Source organism: Stenella coeruleoalba (genome assembly GCF_951394435.1).
Source record: "Stenella coeruleoalba genome assembly, chromosome: 3".
Taxonomy (NCBI): domain Eukaryota; kingdom Metazoa; phylum Chordata; class Mammalia; order Artiodactyla; family Delphinidae; genus Stenella; species Stenella coeruleoalba.
The window spans coordinates 116,651,589-116,677,685 of NC_137148.1; the positions used below are offsets into that span (position 1 = coordinate 116,651,589).

The window sequence follows — 26,097 nt, forward strand, 5'->3', positions numbered from 1 at the left end:
GCACATGTGGGTCTGTGCACATGTGTATACATTTCAGGCTGAAGTAACAAAATTATAAAGGTATGGCAGTCAAAAAGTATAGGATTGCCTCAGGGAAGAGAAGAGTGTGTGTAGTGGGTGATACCATTAAAAATACAGGTTAGGGCAGTATTGGAGAGAACACTAAATGCAGAGGCAGGGATCATGCAATAATTGAATGTTGAGGTAATAAGGAAACTATGATGGTAGGATAAATGGAAAACAAGAAACAATATAAACTAGATTTACATTACTAAAATGGAAAGGTAAATTGTCAAATGATGAAAAACATTATATACAGCATAATCCCTCTTTACTCAAAAAAAGTGTATATACGTGTGTATGAACTTGTTTATAAAATAAAGTTTTATAAAGTGTAATGATACACATCAAACCATAAAAGTGACATTTTGAGAGTATGCAGAAAGAGGAGAAAGTCATTATTTTTGTTTAATCATGTTTTAGTTTTTGACTGTTTTTTATAGTATACTTACATCATTTTTATAATATAGTGTATAAGATGAAAAATTAAAAACACAAAATAACTTCGTAGGGTAGAGGCTATAGTTTAACTCTGCTAGTTTTTTGTAGCTGTTAATTAGCATTTCAAATACCAACAAGCTAGCTAATCTATTTCTATTACCTGACAGATATCAGGATACTCTTACCAGTATTTGAGAGACTCCGTGAAACGAAACTTTTGGAAAATGAATTTCCTAATATTCATCAGAAATGAATAGTATGCTAAACTCATCATCTGTGGCAATTTTACCTTGATGATTTTTTTAAATTATAAAAGTTAACACAGGGAGATGCAAGAGGGAGGAGATATGGGGATATATGTATATGTATAGCTGATTCACTTTGTTATACAGCAGAAACACACCATTGTAAAGCAATTATACTCCAAAAACGATGGTAAAAAAAAAAGGTTAACACATACTTGTTACAATTTATCCAACACAGAGGTTATAAGAAAAAAACAATTTTATCCCCATGTCCCATCTAATTTCTTTAGGGTAACCAGTGTTAATTTAATATATATACCTACAAATCATTTTCTATGTTCATATACAGATCTTGGTTTTTGTTTGTTTCCATAAAAAGAATTATTTACACATTACTCTGCATCTTGCTACTTATTCATCAGGACAATTTTTAGATATATTTACCAACAAGTGCAAAAACACACTTTTTTTGGTAATCTACATGAAATATTTTCGTTCAGTTTTTTTAAGATACTTTTGTTTGGAAAACTCAATCTAGAAGAGTTGGGCTGACAAAATAGGATATAATAACAACCTGGTTACTACAGGATAAGTTTTCTTCTTTTTTTTTTTTTTGTTTGCTTATTTGTTTTGTTTTACAATACATTTTCTGAGCTACAAAGCCACTATCAAGTTTGTTTAAATTCTCATTGGTAGTCAAACAAAAATAACCCTAAGTAACCTAAGATACAACATGCTTGCCCCAGCCATGCCAAGTCAGTGTCCCTGAGAAATCCCCTGAAGGCTACATGGGGTGTCTCACCAATTCAGCAGAGGGCTGAGTCAGATTCTGAACCACTGCCTCAAATAGTATTCAAAGAAATTAGATAAAGTGACCTATGAAGTCACTGTATCCACCCCCATCTCAGGAAATCTTGGTCCCAAAAAATAATAAGCAGGTTTTTTGTCCTGTCCAACTTTTACTATATACAGGATAGACCATTCACCAAAGCCCAAGAAGACTATTTCATCTGAGGTTTTAATGTATAAAGAAATGGTAATAATAAACTCCAATTTTCCAAAGATTTACTAAATTATTACTCTTACCTATCATCTTTTTCCCTAGCTTAAAAAAAAAAAATTGTTTTCCTCACTGGAGCACTACCCTTTGGATAGTTAATTAGTTATAGCTTACTACTCAGTCCTTGTCTAGAATTACAATGTGTGAAAGAGTCATATAACTAGATCCTTTGACTACTATTATCATTACCTACTCTCATGCCCATCCACCACAACATATGGTGTTTAAATATACACTGTGCTTTTATTTTATTATATTTTTTAAGAATAGACATGTTCACTTAAAGGCAATGGAAGAAATACATTCAGGTTAACAATATCCTATCTTCTTCAAAACTCCCTAAGGTTTCAAGAGATTAGTCTTTTTTCTGGTCTTACACACTGCTGTAAAAAGACTGCTTCATAGCTCTAGCACAATTAGAAAAAATGAAAACAATGTGACATGACCTTGGCAGGCATACATTTTCATTTAATATGACACGATAATTACTTTTTTCCTAAAAGTCGACTACGACTATCAGTATTCAGTCAAAACTTACTTACTTCCAATTCTTTAATTTTTTCTTCCGCTATCTTCTGTTTCTCTAACAGCTGATTATGAATTGCCTCCTTGGATTGAAGAATAAACCTACAAAGCACAAAAAAGTTGAAGATTAAGCCACGTGACTACTATGTTCATCAAAATCAACAACTATATGCCACAAATATTAAACTAAGAAAACTAGAAGGATGATCTCCAATTGAGAACAAATAAAATGTATTACTATGTTATGACAAACTCAGGAAACCTCCACAGGTTGAAGCCTTCTTGGCTGAGAAGGAATAAAAGCTTAAAAGTAAATTGTGCCTTCTGGTCTTAAGAAGGGAATCGGGCTTCAAGTATATTCATAGACAAAAGGAGAAAAAAACATAAAGGGATAAAAATCTACTGTAGGCTAGAAGAAAAGTTAACAAACAATAAAAATCCCCCGTAACTTTAATTTTTCAGTTTCCTGTATCAACTTTTATCTAGATATCTTTCAAACAATATTTGTAAATTACAGCTCCTCCTCCAACCTTTAAAAAAAATTTTTGTAACAGCAGTAACTCATGACCTTTTAAAGTCACAATCAAGTACTGTGTTAGGATCAATGCATTAGTGTTTATATGAGTTCCTCACACAAAAAGCGCTGTATAAGGCCCAGTATCTTTTATTATTATATCCAGAGTGTATAATACCTCTGAAAAGCTCAAAATGCACAAGTGGAAATTTTCAACTTTTTCCATTTTACATTCAGGCACATTATTTACAGTTGATGAGGGTGGAAATATGGGGAAACTTTAAAAGTTAATACTGAGGGGCTTCCCTGGTGGCGCAGTGGTTGAGAGTCCGCCTGCCGATGCAGGGGACACAGGTTCATGCCCTGGTCCGGGAAGATCCCACATGCCACGGAGCGGCTAGGCCCGTGAGCCATGGCCACTGAGCCTGTGCATCCGGAGCCTGTGCTCCGCAACGAGAGAGGCCACAACAAGTGAGAGGCCCGCATGCCACAAAAAAAAAAAAAAAAGTTAATACTGAATCTGTTTTGTGACTTTAGGTTCATAATTCTTGCTGTGGGCAAAGGAAGAGCAAACTATTTTATAGCCTAAAGCAAGTAAATTGAAATATTTCCCTTCCACTGGAAGAAAGGGAAAATCTCAATTACTCAAATCTCTTTCAGGACTGTCCAACTGGGTTATAACAGATTCCAAAAAAGAACAACAACGAAAAATACAATTAATTAAGTAGATTGTTTCTTCTCTTTGAACATAACTTAGAGTTTAGCAAAAAACTAAACATCATCTCATTACATGCATGATTTTACTAACAAAGTCTTTCAGCCATGGAAATAATTTTCAGAGTAAAATATACATTTTTAAATAGCACTGATTGCTGGCCAGTGAATAGTATTCTCAAACAACAGGCCATCAGACATTATCTTTATTAGTGTCTGGGAAATTTTCAAAGCTAAGATTAGAGGTCAAGTCATTACTTATGTGGTCTTTAAAAATAAAGTATCTGAACAGATACTAAATCCCTTGAGCAGAAAATAAAATTACTAGAAAGCAAGAACACTCAACAACAAAAACATGTTTTTCCATGGCCACACACCCCTGAGGTATCTATATTGAACTGTGCCAACTTCAAAGGCCAGAGAGATGTCATCAAAGCTGGCCAATCTACAAGCCTGAGGACATCTCAGCTATGAGAGTTTTAAACAAGGATGAGTATGGAGTAAATTCAAATGTCTATCTCAAAGAATAATTACATAGACAAAATGTAAACCAAAAAAAATTACAGAAAATTTAGTTCTCAATTTTTAAAATGCCAAAGATACATTGTATGAGGATTGGAAAGAGCCCCCAGAAACATTTGGATTTCTGGAAAAAGTCTTTAGAAAACACCTTTTTCTAGTGTTAAAAGACAATGAATTCTCAGACGTTATTTTGAAGATAAAGGATATATCATGATAATGTAATTATGAGTGGCACATAATAAATAAGTATTATGTACACTACTTCTCAAAGTAGAGACTCTCACAGACATCCTGCCTGATAGTTTATGGAAAGCCAAATGGTAGACAAAGGATTCCACAGTTCAGAATGCCACAAAGGAAAACTAAAGCATGAAATGAAAAATTATTTTCATATAACAGATATGCACAAAACATGCTTATTAATACTCAGCATCATATAATCTACAACAGTCACTGCTTTGTATTGATAAAAGGCCTCTACATTGGAAATCAATGCCATGTGACCCTGCACTGTAAACTATCAAGGATATGTAGCCTGCTGTTTCATTTCCTCATTTATTTGTAATTATGCCATCTGAAAAACGTAATTTATGATGGCTTTTGGTTTTCTTTATTTGAGAAACATCAGAAGCTGTGTTCTGAACTCTCCTGCAGGCTGATACATAACTTCTATTTTCTAATGATTCAGCATATATAAAAAGTGTTGTTCACCTGCAAAAACACAATCTAGGATCAGTGGCAATGCTGTTTTTGGGTACACTTCCAAAGTATGGTAACCTGAACATAGATTATTCAGAAACAACAATGTGCTTACGATAATGCATTTTGTTTGGGTGGGAAATTTTTAGAATATGAAAACATATTCTAGTGGCATGTAAAGAATCTGCAAATTAAGTAGCACGCAAAAGGCTAGATAAAAATGATCATATCTTGCTCCTTTGCCTCACTCCAGTGGTGATGAAAACTACTTGCATGTGTGCACAAAGATCAACATGCAAAAAAATTTTTTACTTCATAATTTTTTAGCAAAACAAAAACAAACAAAAACCTAAATCCCTTAGTAAAGAAGCAATTAAAATTTATGCTACATCCATATTGTGAAAGGTTGAGTAAGACTTCTATTATTGGCATTATGCAGAGTAGACATCCAGAGCAATGCAAAAAAAAAAAAACTTTTCTTTAACATTTTGCTGAGCAACCACAAATTAAAGATTTCACAACGTGGAGAAAAGGGAACCCTCGTGTACTGTTCGTGGGGATGTAAATTGGTGCAGCCACTATGGAAAACAGTATAGAAGTTCCTCAAAAAATTAAAAATAGGGCTTCACTGGTGGCACAGTGGTTGAGAGTCCGCCTGCCGATACAGGGGACGTGGGTTCGTGCCCCGGTCCAGGAGGATCCCACGTGCTGCGGAGCGGCTGGGCCCGTGGGCCATGGCCACTGAGCCTGCGCATCCGGAGCCTGTGCTCCGCGGTGGGAGAGGCCACAGCAGTGAGAGGCCCGCATATGGCAAAAAAAAAAAAAAAAAATTAAAAATAGAGCTACCACAGAACTACCATATGATCCAGCAATTCCACTCCTGGGTATTTATCCAAAGAAAATGAAAACACAAATTAGAAAAGATATATTCACCCGTATGTTCATTGCACCATTATTTATAATAGCCAGGATATGGAAGCAACCTAAGTAACCATCAATAGATAATGGATAAAGAAGATGTAAGATGTATATACATATATAAATACACACACACATATACACATATATGATGAAATATTACTCAACGGTTTTTTTAAAAAGAATGAAATCTTCCCATATGTGACAACATGAATGGAACCAGAGGGTGTTATGCTAAGTGAAATTAGTCAAAGAAAGACAAATACTTTATAATTTCACTTATATGTGGAATCTAAAAAATAAATTAGGGACTTCCCTGGTGGCACAGTGGTTAAGAATCCACTTGCCAATGCAGGGGACATGGGTTTGATCCCTGGTCCAGGAAGATCCCACATGCCGTGTAGCAACTAAGCCCATGTGCCACAACTACTGAGCCTGCGCTCTAGAGCCCATGCTCCACAACAAGAGAAGTCACCACAAAGAGAAGCCAACGCACTGCAATGAAGAGTAGCCCCCATCCACCGCAACTAGAGAAAGCCTGCCAGCAGCAACAAAGACCCAACGCAGCCAAAAGTATATTTAAAAATTAAAAACAGGGCTTCCCTGGTGGCACAGTGGTTGAGAGTCCGCCTGCCGATGCAGGGGACATGGGTTCGTGCCCCGGTACGGGAAGATCCCACATGCCGCGGAGCAGCTGGGCCCGTGAGCCATGGCCGCTGAGCCTGTGCGTCCGGAGCCTGTGCTCCACAACGGGAGAGGCCACAACAGTGAGAGGCCCGCGTACCACAAAAAATAAATAAATAAAAACAAATTAACAAACGCAGCAAAAATGAAACAGTTATAGATACAGAGGGCAAACAGGTGGTTGCCGGAGTGGAGGGGGGTAAGGAGAAGAAAGAAATAGGTGAGGGAGATTAAGAGGTACAAACTTCCAGTTGCAAAATAAATGAGTCAAGGGTATAAAATGTACAGTGTGGGGGATATATTCAATAACTATGTAGTATCTTTGTATGGTGACAAATCGTAACTAGACTTACATGGTGATCATTTTGAAATACATTTTGAAATACACTTCTATACATTTTGAAATGTACTAAAATACTGAATCACTATGCTATATAACAGAAAGTAACATAGCATTGTAGGTCAATTACACTTCAAACACAAACACACAAACCAACTCACAGAAAAAGAGATCAGATTTGTGGTTACCATAGGCAGGGGGTGAGGGAAGGGGAACTGGATAAAGGCAGTCAAAAGGTACAAACTTCCACTGAGACAAATAAGTACTAGGGACGTAATATAAAATATGGTAAATAAAATTGCCACTGCTGTATGTTACATATGAAGCTGTAGAGTAAATCCTAAGACTTCTCATCACAAGGAAAAAAATATTTTTTTCTATTCTTTAACTGTGTATCTATACGAGATGATGCATGTTCACTAAACTTATGTGACAAACATTTTATAATGTATGCAAGTCAAATCATTATACTGTGCACCTTAAACTTACACAATGCTGTTTGTCAATTACATCTCAATAAAACTGGAAGAAAAAAAAAAGATTCTACGGGGGCCAAAATGAAGTGAAATCAGAAATTGTGGAAGGTAAGAAAGCAATAAATTGGTTTTCACCAAGAGAGATTCTGCTTAATCCTAGAGACCTTCAGTATCCACACTGGCACAGACACAGGAGATAAAACCTAGGCACCATCCAAAGTGATGATGTTATTAAGAGAATCCTCAATTAAAGGGTTCCACCTTCAGTCTAAGAGTGAAAACAACAACAACAACTTGTCTCTCAGTACGGTAAAATAAACTTGTCTATCTATACCTTGGTAGTAAGTAAAATGAAAAAACAAAAATGTCCCCTAAGAATTTGTAACCATAAGGTGACTTCCTCATGGGTTCTGGTCCAAATTCACCCTATAAGGGAATTCCCCGGGGGTTCACTGGTTAGCACTCCACACTTTCACTGCCAATGGCATGAGTTCAATCGCTGGTTGGGGAACTAAGATACTGCAAGCCACACAGCTCAGCCAAAAAAAAATAAAAATAATTTTTAAAATTAAAAATTAAAAATTCAACCTAGTTATGGTCTAGAAAATCTCAAGCACAGAATTTCATTTACAGTGTTCCTAATTACATACATGGCAAAGGTGAAGTAAACCTGAAGATGGGTTAATAAAAATTAATCAAACTAAAACACAAAGAGAAAAAAAGGTGTAAAAACGAATAAAACAAACCAAACAAAAACAGGATACAGCAGGCAAGACATAAGAGACAATATTAAGTTGTCTAACATATGTGTAATTAGAGACGCAGAACAAGAAGAAAAAAAATGGAGAAACATCTGAAGAGACAATGGACAAGAATTTTCTAAAACAAACGAAAAAAAGAAGCCAAATCACACTTCCAAGACACTCAGAGAAACCCAGACAAAAATAAATACAACAAAACAAAACTAGATGTAACATAACCAAATTATAGAAAACTAAAACTAAAAAGAAAATCTTGAAGGCAGCCAGAAAATGACATACTGCATTAAGAGAGACAACGATAAGAGTTACATCAAACTTCTTGTCACAAACTATGCAAGAAAGACAATGGAATGACATTTTCAAAATACTGACAGACAAAAGCTATTAACCAGCATTACATACACAGTGAACATATACTTCAAAAATGAAGGAGAAATTCAAACAAACAAAAGCTGAGAGAATGTATTCTAGCAAACATACATAAGAAATTTTAAAGGTAGCTGTTCCAGCAGAAGGAGTATGATAACATATGGAAACTTATAAAGAAATGAAAAGCACTGGAAATAGTATAAATTAAGATAAATATAAAAGGCATGCTTTTCTCATTGTTAATCATTTTAAAAGATAGTTGGGACTTCCCTGGTGGCACAGTGGTTAAGAATCTGCCTGCCAATGCAGGGGACACAGGTTTGATCCCTTGTCCAGGAAGATCCCACATGCCGCAGAGCAACTAAGCCTGTGCGCCACAACTACTGAGCCTGCGCTCTAGAGCCCATGAGACACAACTACTGAGCCTGCGTGCTGCAACTACTGAAGCCCACGAGCCTAGAGCCCGTGCTCTGCAACAGAAACCTGCGCACCGCAACAAAGAGTAGCCTGCACTTGCCACAACCAGAGAAAGCCCACGTGCAGCAATGAAGACCCAACGCAGCCCAAAATTAAATAAATAAATAAATTTTAAAATAAATAAACAAACAAAAAAAAAGATAGTTGACTGTCTAAATCATGGGTTGGCAAACTGGCTTGCAGGCTGAATCGGTCACACTCATTTGTCTATAGAATGTCTATGGCTGCTTTCTCCTAACAATGGCAGAGTTAAGAGAGCTCTGACAGAGATCATATGGCCAGCAAAGCCAAAAATATCTACTATATGTCCCATTAAAAAACAAGCTTGCTGGGCTTCCCTGGTGGCGCGGTGGTTAAGAATCTGCCTGCCAATGCAGGGGACACGGGTTCAATCCCCTGTCCAAGAAGATCACACATGCCACAAAGCAACTAAGCCCGTGTGCCACAACTACAGAGCCTGTATCCTGGAGCCCGCAAGCCACAATTACTGAGCCTGCGTGCCACAACTACTGAAGCCCACATGCCTAGAGCCCCGTGCTCTGCAACGAGAAGCCACCGCAATGAGAAGCCCACGCACCACAACGAAGAGCAGCCCCCACTCACTAAAACTAGAGAAAGCCCATGCGTAGCAACAAAGACCCAACACAACCAAAAATTAATTAATTAATTTTTTTAAAAAACGGTCAAGAAGGTTTAAAAAAAAAAAAGACACTGGCGGCAGTAGTTCTGGGGAGTACTCACTGGCGTGAGCCCTCCTGGAGGCTACCATTCTCTCACCAAGACCTGGCCCCATCCAACAACCTGGAGGCTCCAATGCTGGGATGCTTCAGGCCAAAAAACCAACATGGTGGAAACACAGCCCCACCCATCAGCAGAAAGGGAGCTTAAAATCTCCCTAAGCATACAGGTGCCCAATAAACACACCCCCTGACATGGCCCTGCCCACCAGAGGGACAAGACCCAGCTCCATCACCCAGTGGGCAGGAACCAGTACCTCCGACCAGGAAGACTGCACAAGCCTCTTAGACAGCCTGATCCACCAGGGAGCAGACAGCAGAAGCAAGAACTACAACCCTGCAGCCTGTGAAACAAACCACAATCACAGATAATTAAACAAAATGAGACAGCAGAAGAATAGGTCCCAGATCAAGGAAAAGATAAAACCCCAGAAGAAAAACAAAGAATGGGAGATAGGCAATTTAACCGAAAAAGAATTCAGAGTAATGATAGTAAAGATGATCAAGGAACTCAGAAGAAAAAATGGTGGCACATAGAGAAGACACAAGAAATGTTTAACAAAGACCCATAAGAATTAAAAATGAACAAACAGATGAACAATACAATAACTGAAATGAAAAATACACTATAAGAAATCAATAGCAAAGTAACTGAGGCTGAAGAATGGATAAGTGAGCTGGAAGACAGAATGGTGGAAATCACTGCCATGGAACAGAAAAAAGAAAGAAGAAAAAAAAATGAGGACAGTCTCAGAGACCTCTGGGACAACATTAAATGCACAACATTTGCATTATAGGGGTCCCGGAAGGAGAAGAGAGAGAGAAAGGACCTGAGAAAATATTTGAAAAGGTAACAGCTGAAAACTTCCCTAACATGGAAAAGGAAATGGTCACCCAAGTCCAGGAAGCACAGAGAGTCCCAGGCAGGGTAAACCCAAGCAAGAACGTGCCGAAAGACATAGTGATCAAATTGACAAAAATTAAAGACAAAGAAAAATATATTAAAAGCAAAAAGGGAAAAGCAACAAATAACGTACAAGGAAACTCCCATAACGTTATCAGTTGATTTCTCAGCAGATACTCTGCAAGCCAGAAGGGAATGGCACAATATATTTAAAGTGATGAAAGGGAAGAACCAACAACCAAGAATATTCTACCCAGCAAGGCTCTCATTCAGATTTGATGGAGAAATCAAGTTTTCCAGACAAGCAAAAGCTAATACAATTCAGCACCACCAGACCAGCTTTGCAACAAATGCTAAAGGAACTTCTCTAAGCAGAAAAGGCACTACTGGACACAAGAAAACTGAGAATAAAAAAGCCACCGGTACAGGCAAACATAAACAAAGCCAGGAAATCATCTACACACAAATATGACATCAAAACCAGCAATCGTGAGGACAGCACAAATGCAGAATATTGGAAATGCATTTGAAATTAAAAGACCAGTAACTAAAAACAATCTTGTTCATATATAGACTGTTATATAAAAACCTCATGGTAACCACAAACCAAAAACCTACAATAGATATACACATAAAAAAGAAAAAGCAACCCAACACAACATGAAAGATAGACATCAAACTACAAAAGAACAGAAGAGGAAGGGAAGAAAAAAGACCTACAGGGCTTCCCTGGTGACACAGTGGTTAAGAATCCGCCTGCCAATGCAGGGGACTCCGGTTCAAGCCCTGGTCCGGGAAGATCCCACATGCCATGGAGCAACTAAGCCCATGCACCACAACTACTGAGCCTGCGCTCTAGAGCCCACAAGCCACAACTACTGAAGCCCGTGTGCTTAGAGCCCGTGCTCTGCAACAAGAGAAGCCACCCAATGAGAAGCCCGCGCACTGCACCGAAGAGTAGCCCCCGCTCGCTGCAACTAGAGAAAAGCCCACATGCAGCAACAAAGACCCAACACAGCCAAAAATAAAAATAAAATTTTTAAAAAAGACCTACAAAAAAATCCAAAACAATTAACAAATGGCAATAGAAACATACATATTGATAATTACCTTAAATGTAAATGGATTAAATAGTCCAACCAAAAGACACAGACTGGCTGAATGGATACAAAAACAAGACCTGTATATATGCTATCTACAAGAGACCTGCTTCAGATCTAGGGACATATACAGACTGAAATTGAGGGGATGGAAAAAGGTACTCCATGCAAATGGAAACCAAAAGAAAGCTGGAGTAGCAATACTCATAGCAGACAAAATAGACGTTACGATAAAGACTGTAACAACAGACAAAGAAGGACACTACATTATGATCAAGGGATCAATCCAAGAAGAAGATATAACAATTATAAAATATATATGCACCCAACACAGGAGCACCCCAAAATATAAGGCAAATGCTAACAGCCATAAAAGGAGAAATCAACAGTAACACAATAATAGTGGGGGATTTTAACACTCCACTCTCATCAATGGACAGATCATCCAGACAGAAAATCAGTAAGGAAACACAGGCCTTAAATGACACATCAGACATTCCATCCGAGAGCAGCAGAATATACTTTCTTCTCAACTGCACATGGAACATTCTCCAGGATAGATCACATCTCAGGCCACAAATCAAGCCTCAGTAAATTTACAAAAATTGAAATCATATCAAGCATCTTCTCTGACCACAACACTATGAGATTAGAAATCAATTACAGGAAAAAAAAAAAACTGTAAAAAACACAAACACATGGAGGCTAAACAATATGTTACTAAATAATCAATAGATCACTGAAGAAATCAAAGAGGAAATCAAAAATACCTAGAGATAAATGACAACAAAAATATGTTGATCCAAAACCTACGGGATGCAGCAAAAGCAGGGCTAAGAGGGAAATGTTCAGCAATACAATCTTACCTCAGGAAACAAGAAAAACCTCAAACAAACAACCTAACCTTACACCTAAAGCAACCAGAGAAAGAAGAACAAACAAAACCCAAAGTTAATAGAAGGTAAGAAATCATAAAGATCAGAGCAGAAATAAATGAAATAGAAACGAAGAAAACAGTAGAAAAGATCAATCAAACTAAAATCTGGTTCTTTGAAAAGATAAACAAAATTGATAATCCTTTAGCCAGACTCATCAAGAAAAAAAGGGAGAAGGCTCAAATCAATAAAATTAGAAATGGTAAAGCACAGAAATACAAAAGATCATAAAAGACTACTACAAACAATTATTGAATATATGCCAAAAAATAGATAACTTGGAAGAAATGGACACATTTTTAGAAAAGTACAACCTTCCAAGACTGAACCAGGAAGAAACAGAAAATATGAACAGACCAATCACAAGTACTGAAATTGAAACTGTGATTTAAAAACTCCCAACAAACGAAAGTCCAGGACCAGATGGCTTCACGGGGGAATTCTATCAAACATTTAGAGAAGAATTAACACCTATCCTTCTGAAACTATACCAAAAAATTGTAGAGGAAGGAACGCTCCTAAGAATCTGAAAAAAAAATTAATATATGTATATGTATAACTGAATGACTTTGCTGTACACCTGAAACACAATATTGTAAATCAACTATACTCCCATAAAATTTTTAAAATAAATAAGCAAACTCAAAGACATAGCAATAGAACTACCAAGGCAAAGCACTCCGAGAAAAAAAAACAGGAAATAAAAAAGAAATGAGGACTTCCCTGGTGGCGCAGTGGTTAAGAATCCGCCTGCCAATGCAGGGGACACGGGTTCGAGCCCTGGTCCAGGAAGATCCCACATGCCGCGCAGCAACTAAGCCCGTGTGCCACAACTGCTGAGCCTGCGCTCCAGAGCCCGCAAGACACAACTACTGAAGCCCGCACACCTAGAGCCTGTGCTCCACAAGGAGAGGCCACTGCAATGAGAAGCCCGCGCACCGCAACAGAGAGTGGCCCCCGCTCACTGCAACTAGAGAAAGCCCACGCACAGCAACGAAGACCTAATGCAGCCAATAAATTAATTAATTTTTTTTTAAAAAAAGAAATGAGCTGGGACTTCCCTGGTGGTCCAGTGGTTAAGACTCTGTGCTTCCAATGCAGGGGACGCGGTTTCAATCTCTGGTTGGGGAACGAAGACCCACACGACGTGCAGCTTGGCCAAAAAATAAATTAATTAATTTAAAAAGGGACTTGCCTGGTGGCTCAGTGGTTAAGAATCTGCCTGCCAATGCAGGGGACACGGGATCAAACCCGTGTCCGGGAAGATCCCACAGGCCACAAAGCAACTAAGCCCACACACAAATACTGAAGCCTGTGCGCCCCAGAGCCCACATGCCACAACTACCAAGCCCATGTGCTGCCACTACTGAAGCCCCTGCGCCTAGAGCTCGTGCAGCGCACCAAGAGAAGCTAACACAATGAGAAACCCATGCGCTGCAACGAAGAGTAGCCCGTGCTCGCCGCAACTAGAGAAAGCCCATGCACAGCAACAAAGACCCAACGCAGCCGGAAAAAAAAAAAAAAGAAATGAGCTATCAAGCCATGAAAGGACATGAAAAGACATGGAGGAAACTTAAATGCATATTGTTAAGTGAAAGAAGCAAGTAATGAAAAATGCTCTTTTACTCTGTATGATTTCAAACATATGACATTCTAGAAAAGGCTGAACTATAGAGAAATAAAAAGATGAGGGGTTTGAGGAGGGAAGGATGAATATGTGGAGCATAGAGGATTTGGGAGACAGTGAAACTGTTCTGTATGATAAAGTAATGGCAGATACAAAACATTATACATTTGTCAAAACCCATAGAACTGTACAAAAAGTGAATCCTAATATAAACTACGGACCTTAGTTAACCGTGATGTATAAATATTCCTTCAATTGTAACAAATATACTACACAAATGCAAGATATAAAAAGAGGAAGAAACTGGGGAGGGGGAATGTGAGAGCTCTTTGTACTTTCTGCTCAATTTTCTTGTAAACCTACAACTTATGCTCTAAAAAAGAAAGTCTACTAATTAAAGCAAACAAACAGGTTGGGGACATGTTAAAAGGGTACAGGAGACAACCTGAAACAAATCTATGGAACACAGCAATGTTCAAATATAAACTCTGAGTGATTCTGCTGCATCTTAGTACAATACTATTCATGTTCCCCTCATCAACTCCTATATCCATAAACCCTCCTTCCTCTTCTCTTCCAGTACCGATATTACAAGCATTATGCAGGCTCTAGGCTAAGCTATTTGTACCCAAAGTCCCTCTGAGAACTCATTTATTTTCAAGGCTTCAACCTGGCTAATGACTCTCAAAATATTATCAACCCCTATCACCTACACTATCATCTAATGGTCATTTCTACTTGTATGTTCCACATCTCCTCAAATTCAACATGTCCCAAATTAAACTCACTTTTTCTACCCATACCAACATTCCCTACAGTTTCCCCATTTCAATTTCAGTCTCTATCAGTGATATCACCACTTGCCCACTCACCTAAGTCTCAAACCTGCAGCTATTCTGTGTCCCCATATTCCCAATTTATCTCTAAGGCTCATTACTTTCTTTCATACTCACCCTCCTTCCTCTCCATCCCACTTCTGCCACTTTACCTTCTGCCCTTATTACTATACTCCTGAATTACTTCAAGAGCTTCCTACCTGTACTCCCTGATTAAATTCCGTAATTCATCTTAAATATTTTACCCAGTTTTCATGTAGCTAGCCCTGAACTGTTGGTCACTCCAATGATTGTTTTTGATGATTTTAGCAGACGCTATTGGTTGGCTACCCAGTATCTGCTCCTCTTACTTTGTTGACAGAGCCCCAGTTTTGTTTGGGTAGCCTGCACTGTCAAGAGACTCAGGGAGGTGAATCCTGTGGTAAATCTTGATTGGTCTTACCCATTCATGGCAGTTCCATACCCCAAGATTTAAGCCAAGCATGTAGCTCAGTTCTTGTCATGAAATGTGAGAGGTGGTCCTTTTGAAGACTTCTGGGAAAGATTTCTTTGCTCCCACAGAAGTGACACAAAACACATGATACTTTCTAACTCTGGATGTTGTCACATCTGAATGAAATCCTTGGAACTCCTGCAACCAATCTGAAGATGAAGCTGGCAAACACAGAGAGGAGGGCAGAGGCAAGAGTACTTAAAGAAGTGGAGTTAAAGCCCAATATACAGTCCCTGAGGAGGACTGATATGCACAGCATGGATAAATCGTGGAAGTACTATGCTTAATGAAAAAAGCCACAAAAGGAGTACATATGATAATGATTCTATTTATATATTCCATATAAAGTTCTAAAATAGACAAAATTAATCTACAGTGACAAATCTGATTATCAGTTGCCTAGAGCAGGATCTGGGGGAGTGGAGGACTGACTTGGAAAAAGCAATAAGGAACATTTTAGAGTGATGAAAATGTTCTATATCATGATTGGAGAGGTGGTTACATTTGTCAAAACTCATCCAACTCTACTCTTAGAATGAATGCATGTTACTATATATAAGTTATAGCTCAATAAAGCTGACTTAAGAAAGATACATAATTAGTACTATAGTAGGCCAGATGGTTATACGTGCCAGGAGAAAAGTAAAGCCAAAAAACAGAGCATACAAGAGGCAAGTAGATGGGAGGTGGAAGTATGTATATACTACTTTTAAATAGGATGGTCATACCCAGCAATCCCATTACTGGGCATATAGCCAGAGAAAACCATAATTCAAAAAGACACACGTGGGCTTCCCTGGTGGCGCAGTGGTTGAGAGTCCACCTGCCGATGCAGGGGATGCAGGTTCGTGCCCCAGTCCAGGAAAATCCCACAGGCCTCGGAGCGGCTGGGCCCGTGAGCCATGGCCGCCGAGCATGCGTGTCCGGAGCCTGTGCTCTGCAACAGGAGAGGCTGCAACAGTGAGAGGCCTGCGTACCACCAAAAAAAAAAAAAAAAAAAGACACATGTACCCTAATGTTCATTGCAGCACTATTTACAATAGCCAGGTCATGGAAGCAACCTAAATGCCCATCAACAGACAAATGGAGAAAGAAGATGTGGTACATATATAAAATGGAATATTACTCAGCCATAAAAAGGAACAAATTGGGTCATTTGTAGAGATGTGGATGGATCTAGAGACTGTCATACAGAGTAAGTCAGAAAGAGAAAAATATCATATATTAATGCATATATGTGGAATGTAGAAAAATGGTACAGATGAACCAGTTTGTAGGGCAGAAATAGAGACACAGATGTAGAAAACAAACGTATGGACACCAAAGGGGGAAAGTGGCAGGGGGGATGGTGGTGGTGAGATGAATTGGGAGATTGGGATTGACATATATACATTAATATGTATAAAATAGATAACTAATAAGAACCTGCTGTATAGAAAAATAAATAAAATTTAAATGATAAAAATATAAACAGGGCTTCCCTGGTGGCACAGTGGTTAAGAATCCGCCTGCTAATGCAGGGGACAAAGGTTCGAGCCCTGGTCCAGGAAGATTCCACATGCCATGGAGCAACTAAGCCCGTGCGCCACAACTACTGAGCCTGTGCTCTAGAGCCTGCGAGCCACAACTACTGAGCCCACATGCCACAACTACTGAAGCCCACGCACCTAGAGCCCATGCTCTGCAACGAGAAGCCACCGCAATGAAAAGCCTGCACACCGCAAAGAGGAGTAGCCCCCACTCGCCACAACTAGAGAAAAAGCCCATGTGCAGCAACGAAGACCCAACACAGCCAATAATAAATACATAAATAAATAAATTTAAAATAAATAAATAAAATGAATAAGGTAGTCATAAAAGAGTGGATATATGTATAACTGATTCACTTTTTTGTACAGCAGAAAGTAACACAACATTGTAAATCAACTATACTCCAATAAAAAAAGATTTTAATATATTAGTAAATAAATAAATAGGGTGGTCACGAAAGGCCTCAATGCCTATTTAGTAAAGACCAGAAGGAAGAGAAGGTATAAGCCATACAGACATCTGGAAGAAGGTGGCTTCATTCAGAAAAACCAGAAAATACAAAAGCCCTTGTCTTTTTCACTGATAAAATTTAAAAGTCATCTGAAGATTCTGACTAGAGTGATCTGAATTTTGTTTTAAAAGAGTCACTCTGTCTGCTCAGTTGAGGACAGCTATAAAGTGTAAGGATATAAGCAGGGAGCCCAGTTAGGAGGCAACTGCAATCCAATGATAGTTTAGACCAGGGTGGTAACAAGTAATGTTCAGATTCTGGGCAAAATTTAAAGATGGAGTCTTTGCTAATGGACTGAATGTAAGACTGAAAGAGAGGAGTCAAGGATGACTCCAAGGGACTTCCCCAGTGGTCCAGTGGTAAAGAATCCACCTTCCAACGCAGGGGACATGGGTTTGATCCCTGGTCAGGGAACTAAAATCCCACATGCCATGGGGCAACTAAGCCCACGCGCTGCAACTACTGAGCCCTCGCACCTCATCTAGAGAAACTGCATGCCACAAATTACAGAGCCCATGCACTCTGGAGGCCACGAGCCACAACTGGAGAGAAGCCCACGCACTGCAATAAAGATCCCACGTGCCGCAACTAATACCCAAGGCAGCCAAAAAAAAAAGGATGACTCCAAGATTTGAAAGAGCTGGAAGGATAGAAAAGCCATTTGCGGGACCTTCCTAGCGGTCCAGTGGGTAAGACTCCGCGCTCCCAATGCTGGGGGCCCGGGTTCGATCCCTGGTCGGGGAACTGGATCCCGTATGAATGCCGCAATTAAGAATTTCGCATGTCACAAACTAAAGATCCCTCATGCCGCAACAAAGATCCCACATGCCGTAACGAAGATCCCGCATGCCGCATTTGGCTATGCTGGCATAGCCAAAATAAATAAATAAATAATAAATAAATAAATATTAAAATTGTTCCCCTCCCTCCAACCATCATTCCAACTGCCTTTAAAAAAAAGGAAAGAAAGAAAAGCCATTTGCTGAAATGAGAAAGACTGAAGGAGGAACTGGTTAATTTGTAACTAATGAGAATTTTATTTTGGTCAAGTCAGTTTTGAGATGCCTATTAGACCATCAAATGTAGATATAAAGGAGGCAGGTGGGTATATGCAACTTGGAGTTCAGGAAGGGTTCTAACCTAAGATAAAACTCTGCCAGTTGTCAGTATATAAAAAAGCATTTAAAGAGATAAGCCTGGATGAGATCACTAAGAAACTGAGTATATACAAGAAAAGAGAAAAAAAATCCAAAGGCTGAGCTAAGCCCAAGATCAATCTAATATTTGGAAACAGGAAAGAAAAGGAACCAGTAAAGGAAACTGAGAAGGAATGGCCAGTGAAATAGGAGGAAAACCAAGAGGTGGTATCCTGGAAGTCACAGGAAGAAAGTGCATCAAGGAAAGAAAGATAAACTGGACTAAATGCTTCTAAGTCAAATAAGATGAGGACTGGGAATTCACTATAATTATTTAAAAAATCATGGTCCCTTCAGGAAGCCAATTCCATGTAAACATTCCTTGTTCTAGATGAGTAACTCACATACTGATAGGTTCAATCTGTACTAATTAAAAATCACTGTGTATTTTTAAATCAAACTATTACTCTTGAAATAGAAACAGTAGTATGTTAATCTATTTAAACATGACATTTATTTTTGGTGACTACTTGGTATTCTAAGCATTCTGGTAAATAATCACCTCTGATGTTTACCACTTTTACTCTGGCCTCATCAAACCCCAAACATTTCCACACATAAGCATCAAGCTATGCTACAAGTTTTTCCAAGATGTGATCTTTATTTTCCTAGTAGGTTAAAATATAACATTGGATAAATGAGAACCAATGGGTAATAAAAAATTACTATCCAATGAGTACTGAAGGACACAAACAGAATACTCTTGGTACAAAAGCAGAAAGTCACAGAGAAATATAAATATATTTTGGCACAAGTGCAAAAGACTCAGACACACACATACAGGATGCATATTGTGGTCCAAATCTTTTTACCCTGAGCCAAACAATGTAAAAGGCCTGGCTTAGGGCAGTCATGCTCTTATCTATTTAGAGATACATTTTCAATACTGGGCTCCTGCTGCTGTGCAAATTTTGATATAAGAATATTCTAGTCCTCTTCAAAGCCAAAGGGATAGTGTCTTCCAAGTAATCTGGTCCATTTCAAGGTAACTGATCTTAGAACAAGAGTTGATAATGAGAGTTTCTGGCCAGAACAATGAGATAACATTCTCCCAGACATGTCCATTCAAACCTGAAATCTAAAATTAAAGTGGGTATACATTCTTCACAAAACCACAGGCACAGGCTTCCCTGGTGGCGCAGTGGTTGAGAGTCCGTCTGCCGATGCAGGGGACACAGGTTTGTGCCCCGGTCTGGGAAGATCCCACATGCCGCGGAGCAGCTGGGGCCGTGAGCCATGGCCGCTGAGCCTGCGTGTCTGGAGCCTGTGCTCCGCAATGGGAGAGGCCACAACAGTGAGATGCCCACGTACCGCAAAAAAACCCAAAAAAACAAAAACAAAACCACAGGCACTAATGGTACATGCAACACACTACAATCCTAATTATTCCATCTGGGCAAAGGATATTTGCAATTCACAGCAATTCCTGATAGAAGTAATAAGAAAGAAAAGAATACCAATAAGTCATTACCAAGTGTGTATTGATGTATATGGACTGACTCTTACCTTTTAAGTCAATATTTTTTCTGAGTTCCTTTTGGGTGTTTCATTAAGCAGACTATGTTCCTTTTTTTTTTTTTTTTTTTAATCTTTGGCCGTGTTGAGTCTTCATTGCTGCTCGCGGGCTTTCTCTAGTTGCAGTGAGCGGGGGCTATTCTTCACTGCGGTACGCGGGCTTCTCATTGCAGGGGCTTCTCTTGTTGTGGAGCATGGGCTCTAGGCACGTGGGCTCAGTAGTTGTGGCTCACGGGCTCTAGAGCGTAGGCTCAGTAGTTGTGGCACACAGGCTCAGCTGCTCTGTGGCATGTGGGATCTTCCGGGACCAGGGCTCAAACCCGGGTCCCCTGCATTGGCAGGTGGATTCTTAACCACTGCACCACCATGGAAGTCCCAGACTATGTTCCTTGACATGAACATGTCAGTCCTCTCTCAAACAGATTAGATAGCAAGTTGTTCCTAAATTTGCCACTACGAGATAAGTGGCAGCTAAAATCACAAAATTCTTGGTACAGCTTAAAATTTATTGTTTTTCACTTCAGAGAAATTCACCCAGTGTTAAGTCAGTTACAGCACCCAAATCCCCAATGACAAAGTAACAAAATTCAAGATTACTGCTATCTTTATTTTTATTTACATAGGAACAACAAAGTAATTTTTTTTACCCTTCCCTCAGTTAACTACATTAATTCTTGCTTATCACCAATTGGAATACACTGCACTATCCTCTTGTGTTGATTGTTACTTTCATGCAACAAAAGCAAATCAAAAAAAAAGTCAGGCCTTTTGATGTCAGGAAATGCACAAGGAAACTCCTCCAAGTAATGGTAACAAAATGAATCAATTACATTTAAACAAGTTCTAGCCTAAACTAAGCAACCCTACAACAAAGACACATTAAATAAAAAAAAATTTTTTAATAAAAATTTTATTTCAGCATGTTTGTACATCCCAAGGTAAGTTTAACAGACTTCTTTTTCTTTTCTTATAATAAACTCCTAATTGACACATTTTCGAAATTAATGTCCTGTGTTTCAGTGAGATTGTTTGGATTCTGGAGAACATGGGAGGGCAAGAAGGGAAAGAATTATTAAAAGTATTCTTCTGCAAAAGAAAAATGGCTATGTAATTCCTACGCAAAATGTTTGTTAACTTCCCCTGCCATAAAACCAGTGATGTCATTCTACACTGCAGTAATCACAGTTATAACGAACACCGAGTTTTTAAATCACTGACAGCTTACAGAAATTAAGAATATTACTCAAAAATCTCCTCTCCCTAGAGTACCACATCTGTGGAAGAGGAGACTATGCCCAGCTGGGGTTATATACATACTCAGCATCAACAAAACTGAAGTCATTTTCCCTGCACACCAGGAAAAGTTGTTTTTTTTCCCCTTAGGACTCTGAGCAATGAAAACCATGACTTTATATGGCTCTGTATAAAAATACAAGAAGGCTGGATCACATTCTATTAGGAAAAGCAGCTCAACATCAAAACTCCTCTTCCTTTAAAATAAATCTAAAAAAATGACTAAAAAAATTTCTTCCTACCTTTGAAAATTATTTTATCTTTGCTTCATTTTCTCTACTGTAAACTACAGATTAATACTTTCAAAGAGAGTAAAAGGAGCTTATAAATTCGAATTTGCTGTGTGGCTCTCACAGCAAAAGTAGTTTGCATTTTTTTTTCTCCTACAGTAAGCATTAAATAAAATATCTAAACTTGGTTCTAGTGAGAACAACAATATAAACCATTATTACTATAATATCAATAATACTTAATATTTACTACACCAAGATTTGTTGTTTATTAGGAATGAAATATAGTACAACTATATCTTCAGCTTTAAAATTACCTCGAGGGGCTTCCCTGGTGACGCAGTGGTTAGGAATCTGCCTGCCAATGCAAGGGACAAGGGTTCGAGCCCTCGTCCAGAAGATCCCACATGCCGCAGAGCAAATAAGCCCGTGTGCCACAACTACTGAGCCTGCACTCTAGAGCTCGCAAGCCACAACAACTGAAGCCCGCACGCCTAGAGCCCGTGCTCCGCAACAACAAGCCACAGCAATGAGAAACCACCGCAATGACAAGCCCAAGCACTGCAATGAAGAGTAGCCCCCACTCGCTGCAACTAGAGAAAGTCCGCGTGCAGCAACAAAGACCCAACACAGCCAAAAATAAATAAAATAAAAACTTTTTTTAATTTAAAAAATTGTAAATAAATAAAATTAAAATGACCTTGAATTGACTGGAATACCAACTCTACATCAATATGAAATTGTAAAATGGTTGCAAAACTTGAGGTAGCATGATTATACCCCTTTTGATTAATATTTAACATAACTAAACCTAGAGCAACTGCAAATGTTTCATCTTGGCTTTTCTAAATGTCACAATTCAAATTACAAGTCAACATTCAAACTAACAATTAAAATCACAACAAAACCAACATGACATTTTAAACAAAGGGCAGTTCAACCAAACTGTCACAAAGAGTTCAGATTTCTACATCCTAATTAGCTGAAAAGTTGCTCGATTATTTAGATTTTTTTTAAATTTTGTTACCTATCAGAAATGTACCTACTATTTTCATTTTCTACCTGTGCCACATTCATCTTAAGTTTTATACTTCTGGATCTTTCAACCATTAGAGATCAACCATCAAATTACTTCAACAAGTAGAAATAGCAACACCGCTCCCAAACAGCAATTTCTGCATTGCTAGACACTTATCTAGTTGGTAGATTTATACCATTGTTCATTCTTAGTTCCTTAAATGTAAAAAAATATCCACAGAATGGTGGCATACCTCTAAATTAGTTTAAATATGGTACAAAGTTATTTTTAGTTAGGTTCAAGTTTTAAAAAGGCACTAATCATTCTTCTCAAAGGCTAATCTACTCAAGTTCCTCCCATATTAAAAAAATAAAAAGCCTCATTTATCTCTTTTGGAAAGAAGAAATGTTATTTATGTAATGTTCAAGCACAAGGATATTAGAATAATGTACCTAATATCAAATCAGGGTCTGGATCATACCTATTGTTAATAAAAATAAATCTGACCTTTATTCTGATGATGGGCCTTTCAAACACCAGCATGACTAAATGTCATTTATGTGTTCTTTCAAATGTAATTCTAACTTTTAAAAATACTCTTATCTTCTACTATGCAAAGGAAAAAGGAAGAAAACTCCCATAAACGATTACAAGCTGGTTCTTATTCATGAAAAAAAAAATACAAGAAACATTCATTTGAGATCTGTTCCCTCCTTGCATGCTAGAAAGATGAAGACAAACACTTCCAACTATTCAGACAGATCATTCCACAGTTGTAACTTTCATCATAGTTCTTAAAGCGGTATGGTGAGGTCAGCTCACAAACAGCTTAAGTAGCAAAACTAGAAATTGGTGGTAGTAGTATCAGGCTACATAACAGCCTCTCCAAAGAATATGAAGTAAGAGAACTAAAATGTGCTGGCAACATGCCAAGAGACTGGATAGAATATAGCTTTGAGCAATGAATATGCAGAGCTTACAGTATATAGCAATTTATCATCTTACCCCATAGCCTGATTTTCCTTGTTTTAAACCAGAAATAGCCATATATAAGGGGTATTTAACAGTACCAGTTTTCTCCATGCTTATGACTGGGAAAGGCATATGGGCTTGAAATGACTTGGTAACCTAAATACACACCCTAAAATGAAAAATCTGATTTCCATCCTATGTGAGGATGAGTAAGGTAAAATATACAATTGTATTGATGTTATTCTGCACAGAATAGCTTTTATTCTCCAAAAATTATACTGCCCTCAGCATAATCCTAGAGGCTTGGGTTTTTCTATATTGTCAGTTCTGACTATCTCTGCAACTGGTTGACATGTAGAATTTGTCAACCTTCTCAACAGATTTAATAAAGAATTAATTCTGTCAGATCAAAGGACATAATTTTGGTCAGAAACAATTCCTTTGACCTTAATCAAAATATATGTTACTTTTAGGGCTTCCCTGGTGGCGCAGTGGTTGAGAGTACGCCTGCCGATGCAGGGGACGCGGGTTCGTGCCCCAGTCCGGGAGGATCCCACATGCCGTGGAGCAGCTAGGCCCGTGAGCCATGGCCGCTCAGCCTGCGCGTCCGGAGCCTATGCTCCGCAACGGGAGAGGCCACAACAGTGAGAGGCCCGCATACGGCCAAAAAAAAAGAAAACAAATATATATATATATATATATGCATGTTACTTTTAAAATTTCACCTTTATTGAACTATATATTTTAAAAGCATAATAAACTCCAATTCTTAAGTCTCTGACACTTCCTAAACATTTTCTTTCTAAAGAACCAAAAGAAAATGCTGTTATTTTAGGCGAGCGAATCATATTCAATTCAAATCCACATGCATTTAACACCTATTTTGTGCCAGACATTATACTGAGAACTGAGGAAACAAAGATAAATATGTATATGGTCTCACAGAGCTGACAATCCAGTTGGGAAAACCAGACCATTTCAAACTCAATCAAGTTCTGCCCCCCACCCTCATACTGCCACCCACGTGCTCTACTAGCTAGAGGAACAAAAGCTCTGGTATCCTCCAGGAAAGTGTAAGTAAATCTGCCAGGCAAGATGGAAAAATCTTCCGAGAAGATAAGCTACGTCTTGAAAGATGAGAATTTCACAAGGGAAAGTGGGATACTGCAGGCCAAGAAGGACAGAAGGAGCAAAATCAAGAAAGCACAAAAACATGGCATGCGTGAGGAAACCCACGTGGCAAGGGTAGGGATAACAATTTTGAGTACATGTGCTACTACTTTCTACCCTCAGCCCATGACAGACCTCACTGATCAATTAAAGCATGTTTAAGTCCACATGAGACTCAAACTCCTTCTCAACAGATAACTCAAAATCAATGGAAGGAGGCAAGTCCACGAGATGAAATTTATGTGCTATCCTCAGCCTGGGAAGAGAAAGTGGTGGGATTTGAGGCTAGAAGGGTAAATTAAGAACAGATTATGAATGACAGTGAATGCTAGGCTAACAAGTTTAGATTTTATTCCGTGGGCAACCAAGGGTGAACAGAGGATTTTATGAGAAATAATGACATGATCAACTCTGGCAGATGTCTGGCAGATGTGCAAAGAAAGCTTTTGGACCAACAGAATAAAGGCAGAAAGAACAGTTCAAGAAGCTATACCTTCAGGACTTCCCTGGTGGCACAGTGGTTAAGACTCCATGCTCCCAATGCAGGGGGCCCAGGTTCAATCCTGGTCAGAGAACTAGACCCCACATGCAAGCCGCAACTGAGAGTTTGCATATCGTAACTAAGGAGCCCACCGGCCGCAACTAAGAAGCACACGTGCCATAACTAAAGGAGTCCTTGAACCGCAACTAAGGAACCTGCCTGCCGCAACTAAGACCCGGCACAACCAAATAAATAAATTAAATAAATATTTTTTAAAAAAAAGAAGCTATAGCTTCTCAGTCCAGGCAAGACACAATGAGGCCTGAATTTCAGCAATGGCAAAAATCTATTGCAGGTTCTAAAACAAAAATGTAATGTTTTAGATTTCATAATTCTTGGTGCCTTTTTTTTTTATAACTTTATTTATTTTTGGCTGCACTGGGTCTTCGTTGCTGCGCACCAGTTTTTCTCTAGTTGAGGCGAGCAGGGGCTACTCTTCATTGCAGTGCGCGGGCTTCTCACTGCAATAGCTTCTCTTGTTGCAGAGCACGGGCTCTAGGCGCGTGGGCTTCAGTAGTTGTGGCATGCCAGCTCAGTTGTTGTGGCTCACGGGCTCTAGAGCGCAGGCTCAGTAGTTGTGGCACACAGGCTTAGTTGCTCCACAGCATGTGGGATCTTCCCAGACCGGGCTCGAACCTGTAACCCCTACATTGGCAGGCGGATTCTTAACCACTGAGCCACCAG

At 38.8% G+C, this 26,097-nt stretch overlaps 1 protein-coding gene across 2 annotated transcripts in view; it reads right to left on the reverse strand.

Moving 5' to 3' along the window:
- The window catches only part of PFDN1 (prefoldin subunit 1), a 60,568-nt gene that overhangs the window by 29,861 nt on the left and 4,610 nt on the right, over positions 1–26,097 (reverse strand). For both annotated transcript variants that reach the window (XR_013827546.1, XM_079916463.1), the window contains exon 3: positions 2,349–2,433. Coding sequence is in view for 1 of the 2 variants with exons in the window: in XM_079916463.1 (XP_079772589.1) it covers positions 2,349–2,433 (85 nt within the window). In the remaining variant the exon portion in view is untranslated. The remainder of the gene's footprint in view (positions 1–2,348; positions 2,434–26,097) is intronic.